Source organism: Leopardus geoffroyi, chromosome B2 (genome assembly GCF_018350155.1).
Source record: "Leopardus geoffroyi isolate Oge1 chromosome B2, O.geoffroyi_Oge1_pat1.0, whole genome shotgun sequence".
NCBI classification, from domain to species: domain Eukaryota; kingdom Metazoa; phylum Chordata; class Mammalia; order Carnivora; family Felidae; genus Leopardus; species Leopardus geoffroyi.
The window spans coordinates 24,821,514-24,847,668 of record NC_059332.1 but is presented as its reverse complement, the minus strand read 5'-3'; the positions used below and the strand labels follow the sequence as shown (position 1 = coordinate 24,847,668).

Here is a 26,155-nt window from a genome sequence, read left to right as displayed (position 1 = left end):
AATGCACAGACCCTCCATGACCAACCCCACCCCTGCCCTGCTCTGTGCCCTGCCATCCCCATACTCTCATGCCCATTGAGAAGGTCCATGCTACCCAAACCCCTTGACCTTCCCCCACCACAGTATTTGCTACTTGGCACTGTGACTGCTCCTGGACCTCTGGGTCTCCCCAAGCCCACTGTGCAAAACTGAGGGTAGGACGTGCCTGTGGCTCATCTCACCTTTATCATCACTGAGCACAGGGCCTGACACAAGCAGGGGATCCATGTTTGTTAGCCGTTTGCTGACTGAGTAAAGTTGCATAAGAGAGCACAGAAGTCTAGTATTAGTGAACACAAGTCAAGCATGCGTTATCTTCCAAGCGTGTGCTTTGTCTTGCCCACGGGGCAGTGACCCTAATTCCTGCTTCTCAGCACCACACTCAGCCAGACCCCAGCTAGAACCTCCTGCCAGCCGGCTCTAGGTCATACACCTCACAGGAGAGCTGCCTGAGAGCAAAGGGGCATACCGTGTGAGTCACCGGCCAGTCTGGCTCGATTTTATTTGTGAAAGTGTGTGGAACCACACTGCTTCCTTTGACCCGTCTTTATGTTTCCGAGTGGCGGCCAGATGGTCCTCCTTGGAAATGTAAACATGTTTCCAAACAAAAGGAGGTTGAGGAAATTTAACCAGGGAAAGGAAGATGCTGGAATCCCTCAGTGCCAGAACAGAAAGGACAGATGATTATTTTTAAGCTCTGGGCCTTTTGCTGGGGGCACATTTTATCATTTGCTTCTCTCTCAGGGCTTCCTGGAGACAATCACACTGGCAATCTGGATCAGCTCCCTCAAGGTGCCGTCCCCCTCTCTCTGAAGAAATGTATCCATGGGGTGACAACTAGCACTGGCCTCTTCCCCAGCAGGGGCCTCAGCTAATAAAAGGCAGAAATTGATGAAATGATGGATCTAGCAGAATGTGGTGAAAGCCGTCTAACAGCCACCACCAGAGCTAAGAGCACAGCAAGTCTCCCAACACCCCAAACGTGGCCATGAAGGAGTCACCACTCTCCAAGCAGCCCCTGGCTGCCTGGCCAGACGTCTGCATTTTCCTTCTGTCCTGGGCCCTGGACATCACCCTTCTGGACTGTTTTAAAAGTGCCTCCCATTGAACAATGGGCACCTGAAATGCTTTAGGAAAATATTTTTAAGAAGACACACCCCAAACGGCCACAGTGCAAAAATGAAATAAATATTTATTTTAAAATTTCTAATTGTTGGGGTACCTGGGTGGCCCATTCAATTAAGCATATGACTCCTGGTTTCAGCTTGGGTCATGATCTCATGGTTTCGTGAGTTTGAGCCCCACAACAGGTTCCACGCTGACAGTGCAGAGCCTGCCTGGGATTCTCTCTCTCCCTCCCTCTCTCAAAATAAATAAATTAATTTTAAAAAATTTAAAATTTCTAATTGTTTCATACTCACTGGGTTCCTTTCAGGTTTGTTTCATAACTGGTGGAAACCTTAGACACCTGCTGGCGACACCCGAAATTATTATAAATTCTCAAAATGCTACAAGCGCTGATGAGTGAAGTAGTGAAGAGAACCCACATGTGGGTCATTGCGTTACTTTTCTGTGGCAGGTGGCCAAGAACTGAGCCCATCCCAAACAGACTAATTCTATGCATTGGGGTTGTTTTCTACCCTAACGGTTGTGTTTTTTCTTTGTGACGCAACAGCTTTGGTTTTTAATGGCTGCTAAAGCTTCTCCAGATAGCAACTGTTTACAGTGAATACCAATTTTAAAACTTATTTCAAAAATATGTTTAAATACAACAATGTAAATACTTTTAGGTTTTTATTCCAAATATTGTGGATGAAATGACAATTCTGTGGAGATATTGTTTGGCTCCGTTGTACTATCTGAGATGGTAATAACAAAAACTGCAGGCGGGCCAACGGCTGTGATTTTGCACAGCCGGATGGAAAAACTTTATTATCTATTGGTACTGAGAATGTCATTCCAGAACTGGCCAGCAGAGGGGGCCAGCACTCTGTGGAACCCACGGGATTTAATCCAGTGAGGATAGAAGGATAATCGTCCACCTGCATGTTTTAGTTGTTAGGAAGTTGACTCAGAAAACTTCACAGCCCCTGGCAATTTTTCTAATTTCTGATAAAGCATAATCACTTAATATAGCCTCAATTTGTAAAATTACAATCTACACAGTTTGTGACGTGGAGATTTTAACCAGATTATCCTAAAATAGAGATTTGAATCTGAAAGACTGATAATATGATTATATGTAAATTACAGTGCGCCAATTTAACATACATTCGGTGGCCAAAAATCGGCCTAGAGCAGGCAGGGTGCCCTTTATTTCTAAACTAGTTTGGCACTGAAAATTGAGAACAGAAAATGTGATTCTGTCACTTTTCAGGATTAACCTCTTCATGCAATCATAAACACCTGACTTATTCTTGGAACCCAAACTGAACATTTCAGGGTCAGCACAAAGACTTATCAGTAAGAGCTAATGTAAACAAACCAGTTTCCTAACCTCAGAAACGTGGGTCCAAAGTCCCACTGTTTCAGTAAGTGGAGGCTTTGGGATGAACTCCTCTGATAACTGAGCCAGGCTTCCCCGGGGGGCTGGGCTGAATCTAACCTGAGTGCCGTCTTCCATCATTCCAGAAATAAAGACAAGGTGCCTCTTGGGTCAATTGGGAAGGAAGAACATCCTTTTCAAAGCACGTTAAGAAGTGCCCATTACCCTAAGAACACAAGTCTCTTAGAGGAGATTCTCAGAATACAGCCCTATGGAAATTTTCTGTAAAGTGACCTTTCAAACTGACTCAAATAATAAATTACATTTAAAGAGGTCCTTTTCCATTTAAAAAATGTGTCCATGAACACACTGTACAGCAAGGCAGATTGCTCGGGTGAGGTGAGGAATGCAGGGTCATCCTGGGACCATAGGGGTAGGTATTCTTTAAAGGTTGCGTATAATATGAGTTTTAGAAGCAAAATATTATAAATCTTCTAAGGGAAATTTTCAGTGCTGATTTCCTAAGTGCCTGTTTTCTAGGTAGGTACTCAACATTCAAGAAGTGGCAAGTAAATAATGATTTGCTTGACAGCGTGACCCAGCTGGTTATTCTGTGCGTACTTAAGCATCTCAGTGGAAGTTCTAATTCCCTGGGAGCCCGTGGTTACTCTATGCAGGTCTCCTTGTTCCCATGTGTGGGGTGTTGCACAGCATTTCTGGAAGGACAGAAACCCTGTCTGTCCCTCACTCCCGGCTGACGGTGGTACCTACCCTCCCTCTTATAGGCTGCTCTAGTTCAGTGATGCTCACACCTGCTGTAAGAGGGGGAATCCTGATGGGCATTAATTTCTTCCCTGCATCTTTCCAAGAATGAAAAGCAGGGGACAGAAAGGAGGAGGAGGACACAGAGAGGCAGAGAAGAAATAGCGCTTCCCTGAGGATCCAAGAAGGGGCTGAGAGAAGAAGACCCTCCTTCCTCTGCTTCTTCTTGCACCTGGGAGGTGCTCCCTTGAGTGACACATCCTTTTACCAGCACAAGAGAGTGAGTGCTTGACTTAAACGTACTGGTCTCTACTGTGCCCTTTCCCAATCCCTCCTTCCCTGGGCCTCTTCATTATTCTCCCCCAATAAAAGCACAGTTCCCTTCCTGAACTTCACACTTCATGAGTTTAAGATCCACTCACTCGGCCAGTCTGTCTTCAACCAATAAAGGTATTCAGGGCACCCCATCCCATGCCACACTCACAAAACAGGAAGCATGTATTTACCCACACATGCTGAAGTACTGACTGGCCGGGCACCCTGTCAGGTGGGGGTGCTGTGGCACCCCTAGATCCCCAGAGTTTTCCTGAGAGCCAGGAGAACGGAGCTGTGGCAAACAATGGACACAAAGAGTAGGGTGTCACATGGGGGGCTGGGAAGACTCCCAGCAGAGAGACCACCCTCTCTAGGCAAGGAAGCCTGAAGGGTGAGCAGATACAGGAGGCAGGGAGGGAGGACGGGAACAGGGAATGGGGTCAGGAAGTGTAGAGGCCCTAAGGAGGCTGGAAGGCGAGGACTGAGACAAGTAGGCCCTTACAAACTGCATTAAGGGTTTGCCCTGTGGCAGGCAATGGGGAGCCGTGGCCTCCTATGCAGGCTCTGGTCCCAACTCTACCCACTTGGCACTTCTATTTCTTATGGTTAATACATATACCTGCCCTAGGAGTCCACCCTAATCTGCCCCCTGTGAAACTGCCCCCTGGAGCACAGTCCCCAAGCATGACCCACGTCAAACACCAAATTCTAGTTTCTGGATAAGCAAAGCCACAGACCTGGTCTGTAAGCATCCCACTGAGGTAATTTCGGTGACCCCCTTTGTGGGCTCTCTTTAGCCTAGGCAGGGCTATCACCATCCCTGCCTCCTAGGGACATGAGGACGAAGAGCCACACCTGGAGAGGATGCTGTCAGGGGCAGCAGGCCAGGCAATGATACTCGCACTTGCCCATCTGGTTGACTCTTGGTGAGGGAAGGCTGTGTGTTTGAGAGCAAAGGGCAGAAGCTTCAGGGACACATGGTCCTGAGTCCAAAGCAGCTCTCCAATGTCCACCAAGGTGCTGGGTACTTTGTGGCTGTCACTGCTTCGGTACTCCGGCAGTCCTGCCTGTGAATATCATTACTGCTCTTTCATCAGTCAGGCATTGGGGCTTGAGGAACCAAGCAGCTTGCCTGAAGTCACCCAGCAAGTAGCAGGTGACAGAGCCAGAGTCTGAATCTTCACCATCTGGTTCCAAAGCCAATGCCTTCAACCACTCAGCCTGATCCTCTTCCACGGTGACACTGCTGTATCCATAGGTGAGTCGCTATGACCCTGACCTCTCCCACCTGGACCCTCTGTCCCCAGGTGGGTCCTCAATCTTGCAGGGCCTTGGGGATTTTCTCCTTAAGGACACAGGAGGAGCTTCTGGTGGGATTCAGATTCTCTAGGTAAAAGCTTTAATCACATGTTATGCCTTCCCTCCTCCCTCTCTACCCTCTGTCCAATTGCTGTGCATCATATTTTTCCTGCTGATTGTAAGTTATGTACCTGCAAAGGGTGATTAAGATGTTTTGTTCTTAAGACAAATATGAAAACTTGCCAGTGTAAATCAGCCAAAGAGCTAAGTGGCTCTGTCCACGGTCATGACTCAATTTAGGGGGTGGGGTGAGGAGGGTGGACTGGAGGAGTCTGTCTGGAGAATACGATCATCCCCACACATGGGTCTGTGCCGGGCATGACACATCTGTGCTCTCACCATTTAAGGGAGGCTGCAGCCTGGCCAGGAAAGGATGGGGCAGGGACACCTTCGCCCCCACGTTGTCCCCACCCCACCCATCAATCAAAGAGAGGATGCAGATGAAGCGGCCCCGGGGAGCTTCCCAGACCTGTTCCAGGACACGGGGTCCATGTTTCAGTGATGACGACCAAAAGTGTCCAGTGGATGCCTACTGTCACCCAAAAAAGTAAACGTGAACACAAACACCAATAAAAAGCTATTTCCATGGATTCAGTGGACCAGCAACCAACTACTGATGAGGACTCACTTCAGTTTACTGTCTCTCCCACTCCCTCCCAAGGACACACAAAGAGTGGGCCATGGCCAACATCTGTCGGGGAGGCCATGAGGGTAAAATGCATATTGGGTTCATACTCCTAACCTGTCTTCACTCTCCCGAATCCCACCCCCCTCCACACGGAGCTTCACTGAGAAGTGGCAAACTGATCAAATTATTATTTTTTTTTATTTTTTAAATATTTATTTTGAGAGAGAGACAGAGACAGAGACAGAGTGTGAGTGGGGGAGGGGCAGAGAGAGAGGGAGACCACAGAATCCAAAGCAGGCTCCAGGCTCTGAGCTGTCAATATAGAGCCCAACATGGGGCTCGAACTCATGAGCTGTGAGATCATGACCCAAGCTGAAGTCAGACACTTAACCAACTGAGCCACCCAGGCACCCCAATCAAATGCCCATTATTTCAGTAACTTTGCATGGCACTGTCACCATCCACTAGCACTTTGAATCTTCCTTTTACTTGACCCTTCACAACACAGGAACATCTTTCACCGTTTGGAAAAGTGTCTGTAAAAACAGACAGCAGAGACACAGGAGGCCCAGACTTGTTTTAAAAGGGAAGGGGACCTGTGTCTCCAGGGGGCTAGTTCAAGGGCAGCCAAGATGCCACCAGTAGGTTCACAATGCTGTCTGCTCAAGAAGCAGGCCAAATTTCTCCCTGGAAATTGGGCGGAAAGTCACCGTGACCTAGAAGCAAGCTACCTAACCACCTGTGTAAGTTTCTGGCTGGCTCCTTCTCCAGCTGAGAGGTTAGGTCAGGTCACCGGGGGCCCACAGCACAGTCTGAGATCTGATGGGATAAGATCACAGGACCAAGAACCAAATTCAGCCACGTGGCCCCTTAAAGAGAAAGGAGAGGGCCCTGGAGCACTGGAAAAGGAAATCACAGTGGAGGCTGGGTGGCAGCAAGGGTGCACATTTGGGGAAGAAAGAGAAAACAGAAGGCAGAGAGGAGAGAACAAGTTACAAGGAGGCAGAGGTCCTGGTGCTGGGCTAGGGCGGCACAGCATACCCCGGGGGCCTGGGAAAAGCACACCAGCCCCGGCGCCCTATACATAGAAGAGATTCAAAAATACACCTGTGAATCAAAAACACCCCAAATCCCTGTGAGAAGTGAAGTTGCCCCAGTCAGAAGGGGCAGGATGCCCTAAAGTGAAGCCATGCATGGGGCCTGGGGAGCTGTGTCAGACCCACACCACTGAGAACCACGCTGCAAGGGTCCACTGGGCTAGGCAGAGGTGGGCTTTCTGTCTCTGGTCTGCTGCCTGGGACCTGTGTGGCCTCCAACCTTTTTTCAGCCACTTTCACTAAGAAAGTAAAGTCAGTGGCTCTGCCCCTGCATCAGGTGGTGATCTCCCCTTTAGCTTCAGGGTAGCACAGACCTCCGCCCCCGCAGTCCACATAAGAATAAGCATGCAGGCTTAGGGCCTGGGGGCACAGTCAGGCTTGTGCGAGCTGGGCAAGTGGATCCATGGCCAGCCCTTTCTGCTGCTGTCCTGGATGCCTTAACTCCATTCCTCAGATCTCAAACTGAAGAATAGACCGTCTGCGATATGCAGGTAGATTAACGTCCTTGGTGATACAAGTGAATACGGGCCTGTATGCTAGCAGCACAGCCAGGCCCTCAATGATGGGCTTTATTTAGAGAAAATGCTCAAATACCACACTCAAGCTAGGCCCCAACACCAGCCCTCCTGCAGGCTCCCCCATTCCAGGAAATGGCTATTCTACTTCTCACACTGAATGCTGTGGTGTGGCCCTGACCACCTCTGGTCTCTCAGTAAATCTCATATCTCTCCCTTCCACACACATCAGTATTTGACCACTTCTTACACCTGCTCTGCTGCACCTGGCAGGATGCCCTAGCACCTGTCTCCCATCTCCTTGACTCTCCCTTGCCCACCTCCAGTCTTTCTCAGCGGCCAGAGTATTCCCAGATCTGCCCATTCCCTCCTCTCTGGTCACCTACTCTCCACATCCTACTCTCCACTCCAGCCATGAGGGCTGCCTCCTCACTTCTTGAAGCCATCAGGCATATGCTGGCCTCAGGGCCTTTGCACTTGTTCTCACCTCTGTCTGGAATGCTTTCTTCCCCAGGTATTGACAAAATGGCTTGTTCCCTCCCTTCCTTCAGGTCTCGACTCAAAGTTCATTTCCTTTGAGATTTTCTGGAGAACCTTATCTGAAAGTTAACTCTTCCCCTTAGAGGTCATAGGCTCTTTCCTTGCTTTTTTCTTCTGAATACTTATTACTATCTAACATATTATTTATTTGTCTTTCTTGTTTATTATTAGATTTATCCCAACAAGAGAATGAGAGTCATGAAGGCAGGGATTTTTTTTTTTTTTTTTTGTCTCTTTTGATCACTGCTGTGTCCCCACCACCTAGACTAATTCCTGGCACATGGTAGGTACTCAGTGGATACTCACTGAATGGATGAATGTGAAATCAAAATGTTGACTTCACAGTAGTCAGGAATCAAAGATCACCTGACTATTTTGGAAATAGAATTTCTTGCTGCAGTGGTGACCAGATGACTTCACAAAGCCTGATATTGGTACTATTAAAAAAAACAAAAATCAGAATAGTCCAAGAGCCCCAAATGGTCAATCAGAGATTCTACATGCTGATGTTTTAACATGTTAAACCTTCCCAGATGTAAGAGATGTAACAGGCAAGAAACCTTGGCCATGGTCAGGAAACTCTGAACCACACAAGTATTATGCAGAGGGAATTCAACTTAAAGACCCAGCCCCACTGGGTAGAAGGTGGAGAAAAGGCAAAAGGAACCCCTTGGTCACCCAGAGATAATATCCACAGGAAGCAGCTGTCTCCATCTTCTCAGGCTGGGGCCCAAGAAAGGACGGGGTGGTCAGCCCTGCCCAAAGAGGAGGCCAGGAAGGTAAATTAGTGAGCACTGTGCCTCTACCCATGCAGGGCTTTAAGTATCTCTGCGCATGTGTCTCTGTGAAATATTCAAGGCCCACGGACGGTTGCCGAGCTTAACACCACAGTGCATGTGCACAAGGGAGAAAAAAGCACATTCTCTCCACATAAACATTTTCCTCCACTGCAGTACTTGGGGGACTAAGAAAAAGGGCTCAACATCCCTTTAATTGCATGCAGATTCAAAAATGCAAGTAGGGGCCAAGGCTTTCACACCCCGTGAGGGTGTTCAGTCAGACATTTATAAGAGCTACCAGCCGGCTGCCAGCGTGAGCTCCGAAACCCAGATTTCCTCACAAAGCTTTTTAATAAAAGTAGAGAGCCCAGATCTAGCCCAGCCCAGAACTATATTAATAAATTTCAAGCGAGGGAATCTGATGGGGAATTATACTGAGAAAACCTGGCATTTCCAATAGAATACATGCACCTGGTTACCTTTTGTATTTACAGTTTGTATATCCAGACAATGTTTTTAATAATAAACCTGCATAGAAATAAGGTAGAATCTTCTCATACATTACTGTTATGTGTTTTACTCCATGAACAATTTCCCTGGACTTAAAAGGATCTAAGAAAGGAAAAGGGGTTCCCCTGGGATTGCGCCCCAAAACTCAGGTAGTGCAGGAGGGGTCAGTACCAGCTTGCCCCCAGGCAGAGAATCTAGGACCAGAACAAAGAATTAAGGTCACGCCTTCCTCTGGTCCCAGTGCCCCATCTCCTCCCCTCCAGGGGGTGCCAGCCCAGCCCTGGCAGGAGGTCTCCACTGGACAGGACTCTAGCCCAGGAGGTAGTGCCAACAGTTCCAGTATAAAGCCAACCACGGGTCCCCGTCCTGATCACCCCCACCGCCCCTACCTCTACCAGCAGCCTGGCTAACACCCAGTTCTAGTCCCCCTCAGATACCTGAGCAGCCATCCTGTCCCTCTGGATCTTCTTTTCTCCCTGATAATCACTTTCTTCCTAAACCTTTCTCACTTGTAGATGCTCCACTCTTCAGACGCACGCTACGTGTCTCCGCATCACGAACCCAGAACGGATCCAGAGCGTGAGCACAGAGAGGACAGAGCCTGGCTGCATGTGCAAAGCAAGTCTGGTGCCTCACACTCATCCCCGCCTCTGCTCCAGGCAAGGTGTTTTCACTACCATATCCTGGGGCCTCCCAGCTGGCTACAACCCTTGCCAGAAGTGCTGACGCTGAGGATAACAGTAACAACTAGAGTATAGGAAGGACTAACTATTGCTGGACACTATACTATGCATTGTAATTCTCACCAAAAAAAAAAAAAGGAAAAGAAAAAGACAAGAATAGGAAAAGTACTACGCTATGGGGCGGGGTGGGGGGGGGAACAATTCCAGCCAATCTACCTGCTTGGGGTCACACACCTGAGCTGTGTCACCTGACCAGAGTGAGACCTAGATAGAGCAGGGGTGGAGGGGGTGTGTGTGGGGGGAGCACAGAGGGGAGGGCCAGCTCTCTGCCAGCTCTCAGGGGCTCTCATGTGTTAATGGTCAGCCTTGTTCCAGCAAGGACGTAAGTCAACAATAAACTGCTGTTCCTGCATCTAAGCTTTCCTGATTCAGGCATTCATTTGGTAAATCAAAAAATACAACAACATCCACATCCAAATAGCAAATCCAAGGAAAACTCTGCCATGCTGAAACAATACAAAGCTGTCTCCATATCTGAAATCAATGTGAGAATCTGGGGGGCAAAGAGAAGCCTGAAAGGCAGGCCGTCTGGCTCAGGGCCTTCAAACTTGCTGGCTTTGGGAGCCTTTCCAAAGGATGTGTCATGAGAACTGAGCTAATTATCCATATAATTCACACACTGGGGCGGGGGATCGACCCGGGGAAGTAGAGGTTATCATAAGACCTCAGGCAGACCAGCAGCTAAGGAGACTCCTCCCGGCCACCCTCTGCTTCAGTAAAACGCCCCCAAAGGAGCCCCCAGGTATGTTTAGAAGACTGTGGACAGGACGGCCTCTGGGTGAGGTGTGACCATTCTCAGCGCTGCAGGTGGTCACAAGCCGTGGTAGAGGAAGGTTGCTCAGAGCCCTACAGCCTTCCCTGGCCCCCTCTCCCCCAGCCCCTCCTACTTCTAGGCTCGCCTCGCTCAGGCGCTTCCTTCCCTCTGGCGGCCGGCCGCCTCTCCTACTGCCTCCCAAGTGCAGCCCCTGGAAGGGCGTCAGCCTGGCAGAAGGAAGCCGCGGCAGTTCTCTGAGAACTCAAATCTCCAAGGGCCAGGGCAGTCACAAGGCCAGGGAGGAGGCTGCCGCGGTTAATCAAACCCAAATGTTGGACCCACCCCTGGGGTGGGGACCGGGCTCTCCCTAGTAGTCGCCAGAAGGGAGGCCCCTCCGGAGGAATGACAGAAGGCTGCGTGGCACCTCGCACCCAGGCTCCTCCGTCACCGGAGGAGACCGGAGACATAGCCCCTTGCAGCGGAGCCCTCGGAGGGGCGGCTGCCAGAGCCGACGCGACCCCAGCCGGACACTGTGGTTAACTCTTCCCAAATGTTTCACCGACACTCTCCTGTCCCCTTCCGGGCGAGGCGGGGGTCGCAGCCCGCCCTCCCGGGGGTTGGGAGGCCGCCAGTCCTGTGCAGGGGCTGGGTTCACCCAACACTGGCCGCTGCACTGGTACTGGTCAGTGACTCGTCCCTGGGAACAGTCAGGGCGCCTGTTGCCAATCTCGGCCCGGAGGCCCCAGGGCTCCACGGGCTGACTCCTTGTCCTCCGACCACTGCCGCCTCGGGCGCCCTTCACTTGGGAGCGGAAGATCTGAGCGTCCCCTGTCCCGTGCCAGGGATGGAGGGGAAAGCCGCAATCTCGGTTTAAGTAACTTCCCCTCCTCCCTTCATTGCGCTGTAAGACGACCGTGCAACCACATCTCCGGCTAAGATCCCATCCGAGGCGCCCCCCTGCCCCACCCCGGTGCCCGCGGCCCCCGAACCTTGCCGCAGCGGCGCGCGCGCTAGCTCGGGCCGGTCCTCGGGGAAGGCGTCGCGGAGGCGCTGCCAGAGGCGGCCCAGGTCTGCGAAGCTGCGGTGCAGGTAGAGCACGCTGCGGTCCGACCACTCGGTGCGGATCTCGAAGAACTCCTCCTCGTCGCCGCGCCGGCTGACGATGAGCCTGCGGATGCCGTTCACCCAGCAGCCGCGCACGAACATGTTCACGAGCGAGGTGCCCTCAAACACCGCCGAGGCCATGCCGCGGGCCGCGCATGCCCCCGCCTCCGGGGGCGCCCTCGGCCCCCGCCCGCCCGCCCGCCTGCCGGGCCGGGGTCGGTCCGAGGTCTCCGGAGCCGGGATCGGGCCGCCGTGTGCCTGCGGTCTGCCCGGGATTGAGGTCTATCCGGGGCCAGGATCCGTCCGATGTCTGTCCGGAGCTGGGATCGGGCCGGGGTCTGCCTGCGGTCCGCTCGGACCCGGGATGGGGCCGGAGTCCGCCGGCCGTCCGAGGTCTGTCCGGAGCCGCGGTCCGTCTGGCGGCTGTCAAGGGCCGGAGTCCGTCGTAACCCCGGTCTGTCTGGGGTCAGCCCCCGGCCTCTGCGCGCACTCCAGGGGAAGCGCGGCGGCGAGTCGGTCGGGCCCGGCCGAGTTGCGGCTTTATAAGGCACTTCCCATCGCGGGCGGCGCGGTCGTCGACGTCGAGGCCGCCGCCGCCGCCTTCCTCCCGCCTCCGGGTGAGCGGACGCGCCGCGGGCCGCGGGCCGCGAGCGGAGGGGGTGGCCTGGCCCGCCGCGCCCCGCGCCGCCCACGCGAAGCCCGCGCTGCTGGGGCCGCCGGCACCCTGGCGGCCGGGAGCCCGGCCGAAACCCGAGCGCCGGGCCCCTCCCCCGCGCCCCCCGCCCGGGCCTGGACCCGGACCGCCCCCGCCGCTTCCTTCCCCTCCCGGCCCCTGAGCCGCCGGCCGGTGACTGGACGAGAAGCTGGGAAGGGAGGGCGGGGGCGGGCCTGCACTCCCGGGGCTCGCGGTGCAGACTTTCTTCTCTTCCGTTTCTCGGTCCTGGGGAACTCGTGGGTGGGGGGCTGCGCGCCCCACCCGGCCGGCGACCGGGAAGGAAATTGCACGTGTGCCGGGGCCGGGACGAGGGTTGGGCGGAGCGCGGGCGAGGCTGCGGTGCCAGAGGTCCGGTCGCGACGGGCGTCGGGACTGTTGGCCTCGCCCTAGTCCTTGAGCCGTCGCCCACCCACCCCAGGCAGGGCCGGGAGCCGAGGTCTAGGGCAGAGACCCGCCTGCCCCGCGTTCTCCCCGCGCCCGGCGTCCCCTCCCCGTGCCCAGCGTCTCCACCCCGCCCCGCGTCCGCTCCCCGCCCTGCGTCCCCCCGCGCATTCCAGTCGTGCTGCAGGAGCCCGGACGCCTGCTGCAGACCAGGACGCGGCGGGATGGACAGACTGAGAAGGGGCGTCTCTTAAGATCTCGTCCGGCCAGCCAGCCAAGCGGTCGCCCCCAAAAGGAAAAGAAGACCCCAAATCTTTTTAAGAAGTGGGACAAACCGGTGGTGGGAAAGGCGTCTCCTCTGAAAGAGCCTCCCCCGGAGCCTGGTAGCCCTTTGTGAGACTGGGATTTCGGAAGTCTAAGTGGGTTAACTGCCCACATTGAAAACTGGGATCTATAGCAGCCTTGATTTCTTAGGCTTTTCCTCATTGGTAGATAATTTCAAGCGATAGTTTAAGAATTGGAAATTGGGTCCTGAAGTGTCTCAAGTGACTTCACATCGCTCTAGGCAGGGGTGGGAGAGACCGGGTTGGCTCTTCAGCACTTTGCAGAGTTCTAGAAAGTATCGAAAGGCCAGCTAGTGCACAAAAACTTTAGAGGTTGAGGGCGGGTTGCTGGTCACTTGACTGAGTCCAGACCCAGACGTGTCCTCCTTCCCACCCCCATCACCACCACCAGGTTTTATTCAGACTGCTCCAGTGACTTGTAGGTATCCTATCTTCATGGTTCACCATCTAGGTTTATCTTAAACCACCCCCAACCCTCGCCCGGTCCCCCGTGCTGGTCATAGTCCCCGTTTGCTGTGCAAACTGGGAGGAGAAGGGGTTTTCCACAATTTGGCATGGCCTCCTGGCACTGTGGTAGCAATCAATAAGTGTGGTGTGATTGATAGGCTGACCCCAGGGAGTCTGCTCTGTGCACCCAGGGGCCTGAGGGCAGAGGCTGAAGGAGTGGAGCAGGGCTGAGTTTGACCTCCCTCAACAAAGCCCCACTGAGCCCCCCCAATTCTCCCCCCTCCCCCCCCTACAGTCACCCTCCCAGGACACACACCCTTTTTCTCTTACTGCCACTGGGCTGAACAGCCATCCCTAGTACTTTAAAGGCCAGAATTAAGGTGCTTTTAAGCATTCTGTAAAATCTTGCCTAGGAACAATCAGGTCTTTGGGCCCCTTTTGCTAGGGAGACCTAACTTTGTAAAGTTGCCCCTCAGTCTGTGGCGGGCATTCCTGGTCACTAAAGAGAAGAAAGTGTTTTCCTATCAGTGATATTTGTTTCAAGAGACCTGGAAGGAGAGAAAACCAGGGCTAACTAAAAAGTAATGACTGCCCCAAAGCCACTAGTAATTACAGAACTTCAGATTGAAACACAATGAACTACCTTTTTTTAATACATTGCATTGATACAGATTTCTAAAAATCTGTTAAGAAACTTATCCAATATCTAGAAAGAAGGCCAAGAGAATAGTCACCCTCTCAATCTATGTCCTTTCATAGTTATTGGGCATTGTTTTAAAGCCCAAGGATTACTTAATTTTCTAACAGAATGCACCATTGTTTGATGTTGCTATTTACTATTAATGAAAGGCTAAGACTGTAAAGTTATATATTAACTTGTAGATTTGTGCTTGGTAGAGATGCAGATAATTTTCGCCCCAGAGAAAAGATAACTTCACAGGTTATAATTTATTGCCCTGTAGGACATTAACCATTTTTTTAAATTTTATTTATTTGAGACAGACGCAGAGAGAGAGCATGCACGTGTGCATGCGAACGCAGGGTAGGGGCAGAGAGAGAGAGGGAAAGAATGGCAAGCAGGCTCTGTGCTGACAGAGCTCACGTGGGGCTTAATCAGGCTTGATCCCAGCAACCATGAGATCATGAACTGAGCAGAAACTAAGAGTCGGCTGAACAGAAATCAAGAGTCAGATGCTTAACCTACTGAGCCAACCAGGCACCCTGGACATTAACCATCTTTACGTCTAGTCTAGCAATATTGTTTTAATATATTTTAAGGGTTGTATAAACCTGTTTCTTCAAATGGTCTTCGAATCAACTTTTTCATCATACAAATTTTCTCATTAATTGATGAAGTAAAAAAAAAATTGACATATGTGCATGCCATATTTGTAGAAACATTTGAGAGTTGTATTTAACTTTTGAAAAGTATACTTGGACACGTTCAGACACGTCCAATAAGGATTTTTGCAAGATTATGGACAGACACGTACCCTCATACACTGATTTGGTTGCATCAGATGGGACAGGCTCTTTGGAAGGCACTTTAGCAGTAGTTGTTAAAATTGAAAATGTGTGTAACTTTTCATCCGACAACACCTGGGATTCTATCCTAAAGAAGTATTTACACGTGGGCAGCAAAAGAAAGGTACAAAAACACTCATTGTTGCAGTGTTTGTCACAGTAAGAAATTGGAAAGGGCTTCAACATTCATCAAAAGTGGAATGAATAAATTAGTGACACGTGATAGAGTACAATACAGCTACAAAAAAATGGATCAGTTATAAAAGTATGATAGATCCCAGAAACAAAATGTCAGTGGAAACGGCTGATGGGTATAGTGTAGTAATAAAGATATGTATGACAAAGCAATTCTAAATTTAGAAAGATACTGCCAAATTCATAAAGCTACCTTTGGGGTGGTGAATGAGTCCAGATAGGAGGGTGTCAGAGGGATATTGGCTTTATCTATACTGTTCTTATGTATATTTCTGAATTAGAGGAATTCACATACCATGTAATTTTTTTAAATGTTTATTTATTTATTTATTTATTTTTGAAGGGGAGGAGGGGCAGAGAGATAGGAGACACAGAACCCCAAGTAGGCTCCAGACTCTGGGCTGTCAGCACAGAGCCTGACGCAGGGCTCGAGCTCACGAACTGTGAGATCATGACCTGAGCCGAAGTCAGATGCTCAACTGATTGAGCCACACAGGCGCCCCATATACTGTGTAATTTTTAAAAAGGCTAGGGTGCTGTGGGAGGCTGGTAGTACATAGCCAGAGCGTTCCCCAGTGCTAGCGTCTCGGTGGTGGGAATAATTGCTAATGAGATTTCCGTCTTAGTATTTTTTTGTTACTTAAATATCATCATCTGATGGTGATGAATGGCTCTCTGAAATAAGTACTAGCACTTCTGAGTTCTGGTCCTGTCGAGCCACTGACTGATTCCAGCTGTTTTACCTCAAACCCACCTAAACTTTCTTGGCCTGGATATGCCTTTCTGTGAATTAGGAATTGTAAACAAGAATTTGGAAGAGCCTATGCCTGTTACTAGGACAGATAACATGGTAGGTGGCAGAAAGTGAGCCATGAACACCTTTGAGGCCCGTAGTATATAAATGTTAGGACCAGATACACAGGAGGTAGGGTGGTTTCAGGCTGTAAATCAAGCTGACTAGCCAGCTCAGTGCCTGAGCCTGCATAATAGCGTGTGAAAGTGGAGAACAAAGAGGAGCTCTCTGGCTCACCTTGTCCATCTTTCAAGCCTGGTGCAGAGTTACACAGGTGCAACGCAGGAAGAGCCCTGCTCTGGGTAAGAGCCATGGAAACCAGATACTTCAATCGGATTCATAATAGCAAATGAGCTTCAAGGCCTTTACTTTTGAAGGGAGGTTGGTTTCTCTGTTTATTTTTCTTCTCTTGTTGTTTTGTTTTGGCTTTGTCGTTGGTGGTGGTGTTTTGTTTTGCTTTGTTTTAAGTTCTACCCTTTCTCTCCAGGCCTCACTGTTAAGAGGAAGACAGTGCAAAGGTTGATAGTCACTTCTCCAGGTCACCCTGTGTCCCCCCTCCTGTGTCTGACAACACAACACTATAGGAAGCAGGGGGCTGATGCCAGGCAGTGAGCCGGGGATGGGGGAGGTAGTCCTGGCCCCAGGGGCAGCCCTAACCTCACAGCTTCCACCATTTGTAACCCCTCTCCTAACACTCTGCCTCCACCAATATGCAGAATGACTACCTGTGCTTAGTATGCATTTGATAAACTATTTGTATGAGCACCAGGAATTATTTTTGAGTCCCACCTCACCAGTTCCAGACATGGTAAGGTAATTCAGTGAGCATCCTGGAAACCACAGCTCTTCGTTTTTCTTCCAAAGAAGAGCAGTGAGAGGCCCACAGCTGTGAACACCTGTGGCACATTAATGAATCTGAGCCTCCCAACAGCCCCTGGGGATGAGGGGATGGGGCAGAGGATAATTGTCCCTTGGCAGGTGAGGACACTGAAGGCTCCAAGAGGATCTAAAGTGGTTCCAACCCATGGCAAGCCCCAGACTGAGGGCCTCCCTGCTCATCCCACCAGCCCCATCTGGTCTTGCTCCAGCCACACTGGCCTGTCTCCACTGTCTCCAGGTGGCAGGCACCTCCACCCAGTGCCCACTTATGGGCCTGACAGGCCTTCCCCATTCCCTCCACCACTTGCCATGGACTGCTGATTCCCACTCATACTTTAGACCAGTGCTCCTCAAACCCTCATGTGCTTGTGGGTCCCCAGGAAGCTTGGTGAACAGCAGATTGTGTTTCATTAGGTCTGGATGGGCCTGAGAGTCTGTATCTCTGACAGGTTCCTAGGAGATGTTGATGCTCATGGCCTGCAGTCCACTCTGGGTAGCAACAACCAGAGAAAGTGACTCTGGAATATGTCAAGAGACACCATTGTACAATCTCATAATGCCTGCATTCATTCATAATTGTACCTAAGTGTTAATCGTGTTTTCCTGGAGAGAAATGTAATCTCCATGAGGTCAGGGACTAACTATACCTGTCTTATTCATATTTGTATGCCTCATGCCCAACACAGGGCCTGGCGCCTGATGAATGCTCACTGAATAACTGCGGAATGGCTGAATGAGCCAGAGAGCCAACACTGTTCTCCTGCCAAAATGACATCCCTTGATTTCCAACAATTAGACATTGGGGAAGTTTCATAATTTATCATCCAACCCCAGGCATTGAACCGTTTTAAAAAGGGACAGACTAAAATGTTCATGATGACTATTTCTCAGTGATGGGTTTTTATTTTCTTTTGTGCACTTTTGTATTTTCCAGATTTCATGCAATAATCAGGCATGACTGCAGTAAATCGAAGGTAATTTAAAAGTTCAAGTTCATCTAAGCAGATTCTTTCTCATACTGTCTACGTGGTCACTTCTCCTTTGTCACTAAGGATATTCAGCTAGCTGTGTAGTCAATCACTTGTGCTCCTAATGTCTCTATTTCCTGATTACGAAGTAAGATCAGGCTGTAGATGACCACTGAGACTCACTCACGCATCAGTTCTCCCTGAATCTGTCTTTTTATCCATATAATCCCTCTCGTCCTTCTTATCCCCAAGGGATCCTAACCCTATTCCTATTGTGGGAAAGGAAAAATTCTTCCTCTATCTTTTGAATTCTTCTAGTTGGATGAAGAATTAAATTTACATAAGACAAATTGGCAGGAGAAAAAACCCAAAGTTTTATTAAATGTGCATGAAGGCCCAACAGTGAAATTAAGAACTAAGGAAATGACCAAACAGGCAGTTTTCATACTTTTTAGACAAAGAGACCGTAAATCTACAGGGAGTTGACAGAACGAATAAAACTTAACTTTGAGAGCTTCATTCAGTAAGAAATTTTAGGGGTACCTGGATGGCTCAGTCTGTTAAACATCCAACTTCAGCTCAGGTCACGATCTCATCATGGTTCCTGATTTCAAGCCTTGTGTCCTGCTCTGTGCTGACAGTGTGGAGCCTGCTTGGGATTCCCTCTGTCTCCCCCTCTCGTTCTGTCCCTCTCCGCCTCTCTCTCTCTCTCTCTCTCAAAATAAATAAATAAAACTTAAAAAAAAAATTCTAAACAGAATTTGGGCTGGGTGGTAAATTAGTAAAAAGTAGCAAAGGTTGTTTATACGGCCTTCTAAGCTCTGAATTCCCTCTGTCTGGTGGTAAGGATATCTCTTTACCTCCTGGTACAAGGAGGCTCCCTTTTCCATGTGAGATTTGTATCCTGCTTCTAGGGGAAGGGAGGACAGTCTGAAAGTCCTTCTTGCACTGCTGTATCTTAGGTAACTTTTCTTTGAAATCATCAGTATGCCAAAGTGGCACATGTTGAGGTGACCTGCCCTCAGCCCCTACACCGCCAATCTCATCTTTGCTTCTGCCAAACTGAGTATTGTTTCACACTCTCCCTTTTCTGAGGATGGAATTTCGTTACTTAAGGCCCAGATAACAGACTTCACCCTTCGCTGCAGGCAAGGTGTTTGCCTAAATTTAACTTGCCATTTTTTAGCATGACACTCTGAAAATTCAATGAAAACGCAAGACTGTTTGAGAATATCAGCATTAGTCACAGCCCTAAAAATCCCACTGGGAAAGGCTGGTGGTGTTCACACTGTTTAGTTACTGGAATTCCATAAATATTCTTCAATGTATAACCTGTGTGAGGTGAGTCAGCAAACAGCCTGTGGACAGACACAACATTTGTAGTTCTTCCCCGCACCCATTCCATTTCCTCTAATGGTACAAATGCATGAATATATGAGGTGATTTAACATAATTTTCTGGTTTCAAGATAAACATTGTTTTCACATTTATTAGCTCATCAAAACATCCAATCAAGCTGTTTTCTATTGGCCACCATGAGCAGAATTAGTAAGCTTGTTTGTGGAAACTATACAGGAAAAATAAGGAAACTTTAAAGATCAAAGTTGAAATACTTTTAATTTTTTTTTTCATTTTATTTATTTTAGAGAGAGAGAGCACACATGCAGGGGAGAAGGGTGGAGGGAGAGAGACAGAGAATCCCAAGCAGGCCCTATGCTCAGCACAGAGCCCAGCATAGGGCTCTAACTCAAGAACCATATCATGACCTGAACTGAAACCAAGAGTTGGACGCTCAACCAACTGAGCCACCCAGGCACCCCGAGACCAAAGTTGAAATATTAAGGAATTGGCATTGTAGCTTGAGACACGGTGACTGCCCATAATATTTATATGAGGGCTATCTATTATATTAGGACAGATATCAGTCCTCTTTGAATAGTTAGATTAAATAAAGGATCATGGTTACTACTAGGATCCTGAATTTCCTTATTCTGAATCAAAATAAAATTTCCATGCCTGAACTGGTTTTAGTGTTTTGAGCTAACACAGCGGCTCATATTAACCAGAAATGTTAGGCCAAAACAGGTAATATAATTTAAAAATTTTTTTACTGCTTAGATAGATAGATTTAGAGATACAGATATGTCTTGTTTGATTCCACAAAAGATTTCAGGTGACTTGCCAAATTATACATGCAATAAAAAATGCATAATTTACAACTGAAAGTCTAAAACAATACAGGGGATGAGAAAGAGGAGCAAAGGAAATTTGCTACATAGATATGCAGGCCACAGACCTGCATTCAGGTACTAAATGCAGATTGTAAATGGCTTCCCATCTCAGAGTTAAGCTCCCAAATCCAGCCTGTCCTCCAAGACTTTTACATGACCTGCTGTGTCACCCTCTCCCCCGAGCCCTCCCAGGCCTGCAGCTTATCCCCCACCATTCTTCCACTCCCTCAGTCTACTCCCCTGCAGATACGTCAGGCAGACCCACCCCAGGCCTTCACAGCTACTTTGCCTGGGCTTAAAGCTGCCCGGTGTCCTACCGGATGGCAGGATGGCTCCCGCCCTCCCTGGTCTCTACTCAAATCCACCATTTCACAAGAGAGTCATTCCCAACCCCCCTACCAAAAGAGCATGATGCTTCCACCCATCACTAGCTCCTTCCCGTGTTTCCTTTTCCTTCAGAGGACTAGGCATGATCTGTCCCCTCACTGGCAGGGAAACTCTGTGAGATAGCAAATGGCTAAGGCTTTGACTCTGGCCAGGGGAGAGTGCAGGCATTTTTGCATGAAAGAACTCCATCCTGCTGTCTGAATGCTCAGCTGGTGTTGTTTTTTTTTTTTTTGTTTTGTTTTTTTGTTATTTTGTTTTTCTGTTTTTGTTTTTGTTTTTTTTTTTAAAGCGCATGGATATGCTCTCAATCACTAGGACAGGATTCTTGTCTGGATCTGATGAATCCTCATAACTGCGATGTCTGAGGAACATCCAGCACATATGGTTGTAGGGCAAGGAGGATCTACACCTAAAACTGCCCATAGCCCAGGAGCTGCTTTCCTGCCTGAACAAAACAACGGTCGAGGCCCTGGTATTGTCCACCCTCAAGATGGTCCACAGTGATCTGCGTCTAGGAAAAGGTCAGAGCAACATTTAGTAGTTGGTTGCCACATGCCTATACACATAGACAGATAACCAACTTAGATTACTGGTGATCCCACCAGGCTAACTTCATTGTCAAATAAAATATGCCTTTAAGTAACTGAGTTTGCAGTACATTTACTAGAAATGAGAATCTGCATATTACAACAGTCTCAAATCTCATAAGTCATGCTTTCTGCCAATAGAGGAAACCAAGTGTTGAGAAGTCACACCTAGTACATCAAAGTAAATCTATTAATCAGCATAAAGAATAATTTTTAGACCATTGGAAAAGACGATGAACAAGATATTAAATGGCATTTCAGAATTTTTATTTTCATAAGTGTAATAATGATATTTTGTACTGAAAATGTCCTTGTTTTTAGGCTTTGCATGCCAAAGTTCTTATAATGACATGCGATAATGTTAAACATTAGCTTTCAATTGGCTTCACAATAAATAAATAGATAGATAGGTGAGGTGATTATAGCAAAATGTTAATAATTGTGGAATCCAAGAAAAGGGTTGCAGTCCCTTATTACTATTTTATTCTTTCAACTTTTGAATATTTGAAAATTTTTAAAAGAAAAAATTGTAGAGGGAGAATATATTTTTATTTCTACTCCTTTATAGTATGCAGATAATCTAAATGTGATTTCAAATCAGTAAGTCATAAATCAGCAAGAAGAGAGGGGAAAAGTCCTGTTTTCTGCCTTGAGAAGCCATTTATTTCTGCTGATAGTCTTAAAGTGGTATTAAGGCTCAGATTCTGTATAAGCATCAGTGGGCAAGGATTTTTATCGAGCATGTTAAAATTCGTCCCAGAGGAATTCCTATTCACTGAGTTAAAAGTCAAGGAAAAAGCTAAATCAAACAATACTGCTTCTTGTGTGTAACTTGTAGCTGTGCACAAGGCAATAAAGAATGTGGGGACAGCCATATTTCAAGGGTCCTTGGTCCTGAGATACCCAGGTTTATTGCACACCACCATCACTGTAGGACACAAGAACCCCTCCCCCAAATTAAGTCCAGGACATTGCATTTTATACCCAATTTCCCCAAGTTAGATATTCAACTAAAGTTTAATAGAATCATTTCACCTGCTAGCTAGATGGGACTTTAATGATCATTTCACTGTAGTCAATGTTGGTTGTACAATTATTAATGCTCCTGAAGGTACAGCTATTTCCCTGAATGTACCTGCATTAGTTGCATGATATAACAGAGGGACTCTAGATTAGTACCTGGCAAACGTTTTCTTCTATGAGTGAATGAAAAGGAGAGTGAGGCACTTCAGGCTTCTTTAGGAAATTATGGGGAAACATTTGGGTCATGTTTACTCCATTTGATATCTGCTCATATCTGTATACTCCAAATATTGTCCATTTAGTGCCTTCTCAAACTAACACATCACCCATCAGCCATATAGGTGAGGTGAACAAGGGCTCCTAGTCAAGAAGACCAAGGTTACTTCCAGGACCCCTCTCTTTATGGAGAAGATATGCTTCTGAAAAGATATGGATTGACTCAATTTCCATAAATTTGATTAGAATGAGCAGGAATTTGTAATGGGAGCTATATTTTTCCACTCAATCTCACCCACACGGTTGAGGGCCTTGGATTTGTCTCCAACAGCGTGACTGAGTAGCAAAGACCCACTCTACTTTGGGGGGAATTCTGTTTAGGCCATTCAAGGGAGGAAACAAGAGGCAGTTCTAGGGCTCAGCAGATGTTTGGAGAAATGAGCAAGCACCCTGTCCATTGGCAGTGGGCAGGCAGGTGTCCATGAGGGTCCTGGCCCAATGAGGACAGGTAGAACAGCTCTTCACCACTCACAATGTCAGGATCTGCCTGTGTGATTTGTCTTCCAGGCAGCAGCTGTGCTGCCTGCCAGATGGTCCTCTTCTCTCTCAATTTTCTTCCCACCCGCTGCCAACAGCACCTTTGCTGCCATGTTCCCTGCCATACACCCCATGTGACTTGGGTTCTTCCTTTCCTCTCCTTCCAGGACATAATCTCGTATTTCCTGCACCACTGTGGCTTTCCTTTTGGAATCTCAAGATAACCATTCTAGAGTGGAACACTCTTGTTTTTTTCTCTTTGCCTTTTTGACACAAACATTCTAGCTCTTCTTGAGGGTCAGTCTAAGAAAATAAGGGAAAATTTACATCAAGATAATGTTTGAAGATAGCTTACTGCAAATCAAGAGAATTTTAGACAGTCTTGGGTGACCTTCCTTTCTAAGGTAAATCATCACATGCTGATTTTCTTTTTGGCTTTTGTGCCTATTTGTATTTTCATCCCCAGATATGTTCAATGCAGATATGGCCATGTTAATGAAAGCTTCTACTTTTACCCCTCTCTCCTTCTCTCTAGTTGGCCTGAATATGTATTTTTTAAGTAGCAGCCCAAATTACTTGTCTGCACAGCCCAAGTATTTCAGCTAATTGTCAAATTTCTGCTATATGTTATCTCGTGACTATGCAGACCTCACCAATGGGGCTTAAATTCTGCCCAGGCATAAAGGGCTCAGTGAACTGAAATCAGAAAAAAAGCTCAGGGCAATGGAACAAATACCAGTGTCTTGGTTCAAGGAGTTGACTTTCATAGAAGTAAGTACATTTGTATTAGTTGTTATGATGAATTGTTCTGACACTTATCCAGACAGGAAAATAATTGAAGTTTCTTTTCCCAAGGGCTGTTTAACTCAAACATTCAAAATGACCTGGCTTCAGTAAGCCCAGAGCAGAAGTCATAAGCCTGAAAAAACATGTAAATATATTTTTAAAGGGATGGACAAAACACTGCTTTCCAAAAACCTCCTGTTCGGGCCAGTGATGGAAGAGGAGCTGAGAATAACTGGAAAGTTTGCTTCCTCCTTACTGAAGTTTTTGTTAAATTGTTATGACATTTACATTAAACTTCCAAATGAGAAGATCATGTATGTGTGGGAAGTTTACTATTGAGGGACTATCCACCATCAGACCCCCAAATTAAGTATGTTCCAAGGAACCAAGGCTAGTTCTGAAGACCAATTTTGGGTTGCAGCTATAGTCCAGAAGCTAAGCCATTGCAGACTACTCTGGGAGGTTTTGCTTTTTGTTACTAACCTATTTTAAAGTTTAGCAGACCGGGATCTCCTTTGATTCTGACTATACTCCTGAATCTCCAAGTTCAGTGTCAGCAGATGACAGTGTGATGGTAAGTGAGATCGTTTCCCTGGTTTGCTGATGCACGGCATTTGAGAAACACACTCATCACCAAAGCAGCTGCTGTGGCAGAGCCCACATGGCTCCTTCTCAGACCATGCTGTAAGAGGGCCTTACTTAAAGGCAGTCTCTCTGAGAGAGCTGGCCAACCAGGGGTGGCTGTGTGGGCATGCTTTGGGCAAACATCCAAGGTTTACATGATAGCCCCATATTTCACACCCACAACCACACCCTCTTGAAATTTAAGCACAGTCTAGTCTTCAGGGGCCTTTATGCAGTTTTATATTCAATGATAATAGCTCTTGGTGATTAATTTTGCTGCTCTGGTCACCTTCAGGAAACAGATTTTGACATGTACTCAGTATTTTTTAAATTGAGAGAAAATGAAATCGAGGAGGGTGTTTTCAACTTAATTCCAAGGATTTTAAGTCCCATGTTAGGAGAAATGTAGTTATTCCTCGAATTGCAACCACACACACACTGTTCAATTATTTATTTTAACTGTTTCATTCTGAAAAGGGTTTGAAGTGACTTCCAACACAATGAACAAAAGAATTATTTTAATAGCTAAGAATATTAGGCAGAAACTGAGCATATCCAAATTATTTCACTTCCCTATTGCTCTGGCCGTTCATTTCAGTTCATGAGGTATAAGGGTGATTGTCCTGGGAAAAATGACTCTGAATCTGGGAATACCCTGTTCCAGTTAGAGGCTTCAAAAGCAAACAGGACTAAGTGTATCATTCAGGCCATTTTTTATACCATTTAGCTGTCACATACAAACATGGAATTAAAATCATCTTAATAAGGTGGGTAAAAATATTTATGCGTATCCCAAATTAGATAATGCCTTTGTATAGGAAGTCTGCACTGTCTTCTTGCAGCCTGAATACCTCCTGCCTGGAAGGCTTATTCCTGAAGAGGCAGACTTCTTCTCTGAACAGGCTCCTACCTGGGAGGCACTTTGAGGAACTCTTATATCAAAGAAAGGACTAATACAAAATTCTTTTAGTGGAGGGAGTGAGCAGGATAGGGGTAAAAGTGGGAATGTCCTCTTGATCCACTATAGGATGGTCTTCTGGATCCTTCAGTGGAACAACAGAATGGCAGGAAAATACTTAAGAAAAGTTTCTATGGCGTGGTGCCTGGGTGGCTCAGCTGGTTAAGCATTTGACTCAATTTTGGCTTAGGTCATGATCTCACGGTTCCTGGGTTAGAGCCTCGCGTCGGACTCTGTGCTGGCAGTGTGGAGTCTGTTTTTAATTCTCTTTCGGCCCTTCTCCCCTTCACGCTGTCTCTGTCTCTCTCAAAATAAATAAACTTAAAAAAAAAGTTTTTACGTCAGTGTGGTATGAATGAGCACACTTCCTAAGGAAATGAAACTCCAAAATGCCTCTGTAACTTTATTGGTGATCTTGAGAAGTTTTTTTGTTTGTTTGTTTCCTTACTTTTCAGTTTGCTGCTTATAAACCCAGGTTTAAAACCTATGACTATTTACTCAATTAACCAGTTATTTTTCTTACATGTGTAAATTCTTTTCACTCCTCCAATTTAATGTCTTTTTTTAAAGCTTATTTGTTTTGAGAGAGAGAAAGTGAGCAGGAGAGAGAGAGAGAGAGAGAGAGTCCCAAGCAGGCTCCGCACTGTCAAGCACAGAGCCTGATGTGGGGCTTGAATTCACAAACCGTGAGATCATGACCTGAACTGAAATAAAGAGTCGAACACTTAACCGACCAAGCCACCCAGGCACAACCTCCAATTCGATTTCACAAAATATAGCCACCCAACCCTTTCCTCTCCCTGTGAAAGGCCCTCTTTGTCCACATTTCCATTCTTTTGCCACTCATTCATTCCTTCAATGCACAGATTTTGTATTGCTGGCTGGTAAACCAGGTCAGAAGAGCACCAAGACAAGTGTGGAATCTTCTGT

General features: G+C 47.6%; 1 protein-coding gene across 1 annotated transcript in view; it reads right to left on the bottom strand.

Moving 5' to 3' along the window:
- PXDC1 (PX domain containing 1) overlaps positions 1–12,182 on the bottom strand; it is a 28,983-nt gene extending 16,801 nt beyond the window's left edge. The window contains exon 1 of the mRNA XM_045497568.1: positions 11,516–12,182. Coding sequence (XP_045353524.1) covers positions 11,516–11,771 — 256 coding nt within the window. The 5' untranslated portion in view covers positions 11,772–12,182. The remainder of the gene's footprint in view (positions 1–11,515) is intronic.
- Between the last annotated feature and the right edge of the window lie 13,973 nt (positions 12,183–26,155).